Below are 10000 nucleotides of genomic sequence, written 5' to 3'. Positions count from 1 at the left end.
TGGATTATACAATACATGTTGTTATTCTTTGGTATTTATTTTGGTTTTGGATCATATGCATATTATGCAGGTTTGGAATATATGCATATGTTAAAACGTTGTTGATTGATGATGTAATGCATTACAAAATACACACACAAACACACACATATGGATATAAATACATATGTGTGTGTTATATAATATGTATATAAATACATATACATCTAAATATAAATACATACATATAATACATATAAGTACAAATGTATTACACGTGTATTATAAATGATTACGTGTGAAGTCGTCACATGGCTCCACACATAGTGGGCAATATAATCGGAAAAATCGACCTTGGAAAATTAGATCGATTATAGGTTCTGAATGCCGATTTTGATTATTTTCCAATTTATCTCCCAGTCCTAATATATATTTACTTTTATCATTTATGTTTTATTTAGTTATTTATATTTGATTTATTATGTCAACAACAACAATATATTACTACTATTGTTACAGTTTAATATATGCTTTGTTCATATATATAAATATGAAAATTATGAAACAGACTCCTGTTTCAGACTCAACAAGTATATGCTCCGCTTGTTGAATTGTAATTTGTATGATATAATGTAATATAAATAGATAAAACAGTCAAAACTTTTTTATTTTCTTGAAAGTATGGCAACAAATTTTATATATATATATATATATATATATATATATATATATATATATATATATATATATATCATACAGTTGAAGTCAGAATTATTAGCTCCCGTTAATTTTTTTCCCCAATTTCTGTTTAACAGAGCAGTTTTTTTTCAACACATTTCTGAGCATAATAGTTTTAATAACTCATCTCAAATAACTGATTTATTTTATCTTTGTCATGATGACTGTAAATAATATTTTAACAGATATTTTTTCAAGACACCTCTATACAGCTTAAAGTGACATTTGACTGCTTAATTAGGTTAATTAGGTTAACTTGGCTGGTTAGGGTAATTAGGCAAGTTATTGTATAACGATGGTTTGTTCTGTAGACTATTAAAAATGTAAAGCTTAAAGGGTCTAATAATTTTGACCTTAAAATGGTTATAAAAATATTAAAAACGGCTTTTATTCTAGCCGAAATAAAACAAATAAAGACTTTCTCCAGAATAAAAAAAAAATATTATCAGACATACTGTGAAAATTTCCTTGCTCTGTTAAACATCATTTGGGAAATATTAAAAAAAGAAAAAAATAATAATTTAAAGGGGGGCTAATAATTCTGACTTCAAGTGTGTGTGTGTGTGTGTGTGTACGTGTTTTAGTGACATCAGGACACAAATCTGTATAATAACATGGGTATGAATCAGCTATTACAAAAAGGAGGTGAAATATGAGGACATTGGTGACGTCCTCATTTCTCAAAAACCTTATAAATCCTACAGAATGAGTTTAATCAGAGAGTAAAGCTGTACACAGTCTCCTGTGATGGTTGGGTTTAGGGGTGCGATGGGGTGAGGGCAATACTACATACTGTTTAGACAGTATAAAATGAATGGAAACCTATTTAATGTCCCCACTTTTCACAAAAACAAATTTGTGTGTGTGTGTGTGTGTGTGTGTATAAATGCATAAAATACAAACCCAAATGAATACTAAAGCACTATATATAATAAACAAATAAATAAATAAATGAATAAATAATAATGTTTGGTTATTGGAACAACCAATGGAAAAATAAAATAATGATAATGATAGAGATAGCTATTATTATTGAAAAATAAGAAATTAATATAAAAATTGTTTATAATGATTATTTTGTAAACAAATTGTTAATAAAACTATTTTATTTTTTAAATTATAAAAATAATAATAATAATAATAACAGCATAAATTATTAAAATACAACTATATTTGGCCATAATATATATAATAACAATTTAATAAAAATGATTACTGCATTTATATCACTCTCAAATGTAAACCTGTATGACTTTCTTTCTTCCGTTTAAAGACAGGTCCAGTGTTGTTCTGTTGGACTCTGTGCTGCTGATGCCATTGGTCAGTTAATCAGGGGAAATCTCCATCAGTAAAAGATTTCAGCATCTGCCTAATGACCTGTGGTCTCTCTCAGCTCACACGGCTCTCTTTAGCACATTTCTGCTCCGAGTAAATATTTATGCCACTGCAGTTCTGGAAAACAAAGCCTGAAACAGACTCAGAGTTTCAGGGTGGAGTCCTGACAGCCACCAGCCTGTGGTTTTTAAGGCCTGATTTGGGCCCTGAAGCACTTTATTTGGCCTTTTTTTTTCTAGAAGGGCATAATTTGAGCATCTGATCTCTCCTCTCGTCCTTAGCGTAACATGAAGAGGAACGGCAGTCGAGGCTGTGTGACCCGGAAGACGCGTTTCGGCTCTCGTGAGCGGGACTGGCTGAAGGGCGACACTCAGAGGGGCTGCGTATGTCTGTATGGGGCCTCGGAGCCACAGCCTCCACCCTCGGGCCCTCAGACCTCCAGCAGCGGTCAGCCCGACCTCAAGCTGGTGCTGTGCTCCACCAACACCCCCGCTGAGGAGCTGTGCGCTCAGAGAGACGTGCAGGGCCTTTACCTGCAGCTGCATGGAGACCTAATCAGGTAACACATCAAGCATCATTTTCTGGGATATCACACGATTTTAAAAGGTCTTTTCCAGACATTGACAGTGAGGAAATGCAAATACAGTTGAAACCTAAAGTTTACATACACCCTAAAAAAAAGGAACATAACCATTTTTTTTTTAATGTCTGATGGTAAATTATACTAAACGTTTACTATTTTAGGTCTGTTAGGATTACCTTAATGTTTTACATTTGCTTAATGCCAGAATAATGAGAGAAGCTTTTTTTTAGCTTTGCTTTTAAACTGTTTAACTTTGGTCAAATGTTTTTGGTATCCTTCCACAAGCTTCTCACAATAGTTTGAAGGAATTTTGGCCCATTCCTCCTGACAGAATTGGTGTAACTGAGTCAGATTTGTAGGCTGTCTTGCTCGCGCAAGCTTTTTCAACTCTGCCAACAAATGTTCTATAGGGCTGAGATCAGGGCTTTGTGATGGCCACTCCAAAACATTCACTCTGTTGTCCTTAAAGCACATTTTAACTAATTTGGCAGTATGCTTAGGGTCATGGTCTGTTTGGAAGACCCATTTGTGGCCAAGTTTTAATTCCCTGGCTGATGTCTTGAGATGTTGCTTCAGTATTTCTGCATAATGTTCTTTCTTCATGATGCCATCTATGCTGTGAAGTGGACCAGTGCCTCCTGTAGCAAAACAGCCCCACAACATGATGCTGCCGGCCCATACTTCACAGTTAGGATGGTGTTCCTAGGCTTGTAAGCTTTCCCCTTTGTCCTCCAAATGTAACACTGGTCATTATGGCCAAACAGTTCAATTTTAGTTTCATCAGATCACAGGACATGTCTCCAAAAATTAGTCTTTTCCCAGTGTATATTAGGCAAATTGTTATCTGGCTTTTTTGTTGATTCTGGCTTGTTGATTTTCCCATGTTGTCACTTAAGGAAGCTCAAGTGTGTTTGAGGTTTTCCTTAAATACTATTCTACAGTTGTGCCTCCAATTAACTCAAATGGTGTCAATTAGCCAATCAGAAACTTCCAAAACCTTGACATCATCATCTGAGCTTTTTCAGAGGCAGAATAATCTTATTGTATGTAAACTTGACTTTCAAGAAAAGTTATAACAATTTCTCAACAATTATCTCTCTCATTATTCTGCTATTAAGCATAACAGAAACTAATGTGATAATCCTAACTTACCTAAAAGAGAAAAAGTTTAGTCACATTAACATCTGACTTTTTTTTTTTTTTAATGGTCATGTGCCTTTTTATACAGTGTATGTAAACTTCTGGTTTCAACTGTATTTTTTATTTTTGTTTGTCATTTTAGATTTTATTTTCCATTTTTGTGACTGTTTTTCACTATTTCGTTCCTATTCAAATATGTCTGTGGCTGTTTTGTACCTGCACAATGCTCAACCAATCACTACTGGATTTTGCAAAAAGTAATTTTGATTATTGGAGCCTCAAATGCCTGATTTTGTGGCTTTTAAAAACTTTTCTCAAAATTTTTTTGCATTTCTTGTGCTTTTTTGCTGTAAAAAAATATACACACATTTACATATTTTTGCTATTTTATTTTATTTTTTTATTTTCAGATTCATTGGTCACTATAATTATATATACATACATACATACATACATATACACATATATATATATATATATATATATATATATATATATATATATATATATATATATATATATATATATATATATATATATATATATATATATATATATATATACACATACATATATGGAACACTAATATAAACAAAGAAAGTGTTTACCTCTACTAAAGCCTACTACTTCTTATTTAATAAAATAAATGCCATTTTGCTTGATTTTTACATTACATTAAGCGATTTTTGAGATTTTTTTGAGGCCATTTAATTTGTCAGCGACTTTTTATTCAATTAAAAAAAAAATAAGCAAAAACAAAGGTCCTTGATGCCTACTAGCCCTTTATGGGCCCTATCACTAGGTGCAATGTTTGTTTTTTGCCATCTATCAGAGAAACTTTGAGTACAGAAACTGTGTATATATACTGTCCGCCTGTTTTTTTTTTTTTTTATGCCTAACTTTATGTTGCATCGACCAAAGTCATTAAATTCCTTATTGAGTAATTAAATAACCTTTCTGACTTGGTAATTAGTAAAGTAATTTAAATGTAATTTTAATGCTGTAATTAGTAATTCATTACTTTTTTGAAGAAACTTACGTAATGCGGATTACAGTTACACTTTGAATACTTAATATTTAAACAAACCATTGAAATAAATCCACTTCATAGCATTTATTCAATTTGATTTACAGCGCTTTCTGTGTCTGGTGTGAAAACCAAAGCATAGCCTTTTTTTTGGCTCTTATTATTGCCTGTTTTTTTTTTTCAAACCAAATTCAGTGTTTTCCTAATTCTGTGTAGTAATCAGAAAAGTCCTTTAAATACAATTTTAATGCTGTAATTAATCATTAAATACATGTTTGAAGCAACTTGCCCAATACTGATTATTCATTCATACATTTTCTTGTCGGCTTAGTCCCTTTATTAATCCGGGGTCACCACAGCGGAATGAACCGCCAACTTATCCAGCAAGTTTTTACGCAGCGGATGCCCCAATACTGATTATAGTTAAACTAAAATTTTTCACAAGCCATTGAAATAAATGGATTATACAACTTTTATTAAATTTGATTTACAGCTCTTTCTGCATCCGGTGTGAAAACCAAAACAATTTTTTGGCTCGTATTTTCACCCATTTTTTGTTATGCCAAATTCAGTGTAATTCCTAAAGTCCTAATTTTAAGCAGTATTGATAAGAAGTAATTAAATTCATTAAATGACTTTTCAGACATGGTAATTATAAAAGTCATTTAAATACAGTTTTAATGCTGTAATTAGTAACTATTACTTTTTTAAATTAAAGATGCCCAATACGGATTCTAGTTAAACTTTAAACACTCAACATTTTTTGCAAGCCATTGAAATAAATGTATTTTTTTTAGCGTTCAGCATTCAGTTTTATTTCAGTTTTATTTACAGCGCTTTCTGCGTCCAGTGTGAAAACCAAAACATTTTTTTTGGCTCATATTTTCACCCGTTTTTTTTTTTTTATGACAAATTTGGTGCATTCCTAATTTTAAGTAATATTAACTGATGCCATTAAATTCCTTATTGAATAATTTAATGACTTTTCAGACATGGTAGTTATAAAAAGTCATTTAAACACAATTTGAATGATATAATTAGTAATTAATTACTTTTTTGAAGTAACTTACCCAATATGGATTGTAGTTCAACTTTAAATATTCAATATTTTTGACAAGCCATTAAAATAAATGGGTTTTATACCCTATATTCAATTTGTTTTACAGTGCTTTTTCCGTCCAGTGTGAAATCCAAAGCATTTTTTCAGCTCATATTTTCACCTGTTTTTCGTTTTGCCAGATTCAGTGTATTCCTAATTTTAAGCAGCATTGATACAATTAATTAGATTATTCATTGAGTCATTAAATGACTTTTCAGACATGGTAATTATAAAAGTCATTTAAATACAGTTTTAATGCTGTAATTAGTAACTATTACTTTTTTTTTTATTAAACATGCCCAATGCGGATTATAGTTAAACTTTAAATACTCAACATTTTCACAAGCCATTGAAATAAATGGGTTCAATAGCGTTTATTCAGTTTCATTTACAGCGCTTTCTGCGTCCAGTGTGAAAACCTAAACATTTTTTTGGCTCATATTTTCACCCGTTTTTTTTTTTATGACAAATTTGGTGCATTCCTAATTTTAAGTAATATTAACTGATGTCATTAAATTCCTTATTGAATAATTAAATTACTTTTCAGACATGGAAATTAAAAAATGTCATTTAAATACAATTTTAATCCTGTAATTATAAATTAATTTGTTACTTTTTTGAAGAAACTTGCACAATACAATAAATGGGTTTTATAGCATATATTAAGTTTGCTTTACAGCGCTTTCTGCGTCCGGTGTGAAAGCCAAATAATTTTTCACTCATATTTTCACCAGTTTTTTTTATTTTTTTATGCCAAATTCAGTAATTCATTTTCTTTTCGGCTTAGCCCCTTTAATTATCAGGGGTTGCCACAGCGGAATGAACCGCCAACTTGTACAGCATGTGTTTTACGCAGCTAATGCCCTTCCAGCTGTAAGCCATCACTAGAAAACATGCCAAATTCAGTGCATTCCTAATTTCAAGTAGTATTGACACAAGTAATTAAATTCCTTATTAAGTCATTAAATTAGTCATTAAATTATTTTCAGACATAGTAAATTAGTAAAGTAACATAAATGCAATTTTAGCGTTATAAATAATCACCCAATACTGATTATAGTTTAATTAACTTTGCAATGACTCTGCAAATGACATGGTTAATTATAATCCCGATTCAACAGGATTATTGACTATTTGCGATGTCGATGCTAAAAGGATATATTGTGCAGCCGTAATGTGCTTTGTCGTCTGTGCTGGTTTTAAAGGTGTGCCTGACAGAGTGAGAGCACCGAGTCACGCTTTCCCCTTTCTCTGCCCTTCTGGGAATGACTGGGCTGCGTCTGAAATCACATTATTTGGCAGGAAGCAGCGCAGCCCTGAGCTGAAGTAAAGCCGGCTGCTAAGCTGAATTAGCCGCAAGGAAGAGGCTGCACATTAGGGACATCTGCTGATGTGTGTGTGCCGTCACTGGTCTACTACTTATTTCAATAAAAGCAAAGCCGGTTCCTAGACTTCCAGGGGCCTGAAGTGAAACTTTGCGAGGGTCTTCTGTTAGTGTGTAAATACGGCTGGAAGGGTGCACCCTGCGTAAGACATATGCCAGAGTAGTTGGCGGTTCATTCCGCTGTTGAGGCCCCTGATCAATAAGGGAATGAAAATTTAAATGAGTTTGTTTGGTTTGTTCATGTTTGACCCAGCTTTGGCTAAAGACAACCCAGCATTTTTTAAAATGCATCCTCCATATTTTATTCTTTTGAAAAAGAGAGAAGATATTTGGAAGAATGTTGGAAATCGGCCGCCATTGATTTCAATGTGTCATTTACTTGTAATCTTTGCACTTTTGCGCTTGTTATACATTCATTTATTTATTTTCCTTCGGCTCAGTCCCTTTATTCATTAGGGGTCACCACAGTGGAATGAACCGCCGCTTGTTATTAATGTATTTTTAAAAGCAAATGACAAAAAATGATTGGTTTATGTACAGTTGGAGTCAAACTTAGCCCTCCTGTGAAGTTTTAATTCTTTTGAAAATAATTTTTAAGTGTTGCTTCCAAGTTTAACATAATTTTAATCACTTTATTTATTTATTTTACTTATTTATTTTACTTATTGTTATTTTTATATTTATCTTTCTTTACTTTAATGTACTTTACTTTAATTTACTTTATTTTACTTTTACTTTACTATTTATTTTATTTTACTTTACTTTCATTTTACTGTACTTTTACCTTTGCTTTTACTTTACTTTTATTTTACCTTTGCTTTTACTTTTCTTTTATTTTACCTTTGCTTTTACTCTACTTTACTTTTACTTTTATTTTACCTTTACTTTTATTTTACTTTACTTTACTTTACTTTACTTTTACTTTTATTTTACCTTTACTTTTATTTTACTTTACTTTACTTTACTTTACTTTACTTTACTTTTACTTTTATTTTACCTTTACTTTTACTTTACTTTTATTTTACCTTTACTTTACTTTTACTTTACACTACTTTTACTTTTACTTTTACCTTTACTTTTACTTTACTTTACTTCACTTTTACTTTTATATTACCTTGACTTTTACTTTACTTTTACTTTTACTTTACTTCACTTTTATTTTACCTTGACTTTTACCTTTACTTTTACTTTTATTTTACTTTTACTTTACTTTACTTTACTTTTATTTTATCTTTACTTTTACTTTACTTTAACTTTACTTTACTTTTACTTTTATTTTATGTTTACTTCACTTTTACTTTTACTTTTACTTTACTTTACTTTACTTTACTTTACTTTACTTTACTTTACTTTTTACTTTTACTTTTATTTTAGTTTCCAAATTTACATGCTGATGTATAGTACACAAGATTTTCCACATTGGACACACAAAACAACAAACATAGGAATCCAGAAATTGTAAAAAAAAAAAAAAAAAAAACAATAATAATAATAATATTAATAAATAAATGAAGACGAAAATTACAAGAAAGATTCAAAGACATCGTATGATCAATCAAAACAACACAATTCAAAAAATTTAGTATACAATTAAAACAAAATCAGACAATACTGATGTGTTGCTTTTCAATTGCATTTCAATTATGTATTGATTTTTTTAACCCATATTGTGGCAGCCAGTATAGACTTTCTTTTTCTTTAATAACTAAGTTCTAATGACTATTTTGTCTTTGCCATAATGACAGTACATATTTTTTTTTTTCTGCTTATTTTTTTAAGTTACTAGTCTTCAGCTTAAAGTGACATTTACAGACATAACTAAGTTAATTAGGTTTACTAGGCAAGTGATTGGATAGTAGTGGTTTGTTCTGCAGCCAATCAAACAAAATTATACTTCAAGGAGGCAAAAATAAAAAATAAAAATAAATATATATATATATATATATATATATATATATATATATATATATATATATATATATATATATATATATATATATATATTTTTTTTTTTTTCATTAACTGCTTTCATTCCAACCAAAACAAAATAAATAATAATTGTATTATTTTAATAATTTCCCCAAAATAAAAAAAATATTATTGAAAGAATACTGTGAAAATGTCCTTGATCTGTTTTGGAAATATTAGAAAAGTAATACAAATTTCGAATAGTTTTGACTTAAATAAAAAATTAATTAATAAAAAAATTTGCACCGCCCATTAGACAATGATGAAAATTCAGATTTGCCACTTGCACAAACAAATATCTTAAGGAGGCTAATAATATTGTTTTAAAAAAAAATGCTTCTATTCCAACCAAAATAAAATAAAAAAAATTCCCCAAAAGAAAAAAAAAATTATAAGAAATACCATGAAAATGTCCTTGGTCTGTCTGGAAATTATTAAAAAAAGAATAATACAAATTTCATTCATTCATTCATTTTCCTTCGGCTTAGTCTCTTTATTTATCAGGGGTCGCCACGGGGAATGAACCACCAACTTATCCAGCATGTTTCATACAGCGGATGCCCTTCCAGCTGCAACCCAGTTATGGGAAACATCCATACACACTCATTTACACACACTCATACACTACGGCCAATTTAGTTTATTCAATTCACCTATAGCGCATGTGTTTGGACTGTGGGGGGAGCCGAAGCATCTGGCGGAAACCTGCACCAACATGGGGAGAACATGCAAACTCCACACAGAAAC

The 10000-nt window shown here is 30.6% G+C and overlaps 1 protein-coding gene across 1 annotated transcript in view; it reads left to right on the top strand.

The window, feature by feature from the left end:
* Nucleotides 1-10000, top strand: part of phlpp2 (PH domain and leucine rich repeat protein phosphatase 2) — a 105048-nt gene that overhangs the window by 7838 nt on the left and 87210 nt on the right. The window contains exon 2 of the mRNA XM_073907553.1: nucleotides 2334-2611. Coding sequence (XP_073763654.1) covers nucleotides 2334-2611 — 278 coding nt within the window. The remainder of the gene's footprint in view (nucleotides 1-2333; nucleotides 2612-10000) is intronic.

This window comes from Danio rerio, chromosome 7 (genome assembly GCF_049306965.1).
Source record: "Danio rerio strain Tuebingen ecotype United States chromosome 7, GRCz12tu, whole genome shotgun sequence".
NCBI lineage: Eukaryota > Metazoa > Chordata > Actinopteri > Cypriniformes > Danionidae > Danio > Danio rerio.
The sequence above is the reverse complement of the archived record's forward strand: the minus strand, read 5'-3'. Positions and strand labels throughout refer to the sequence as shown.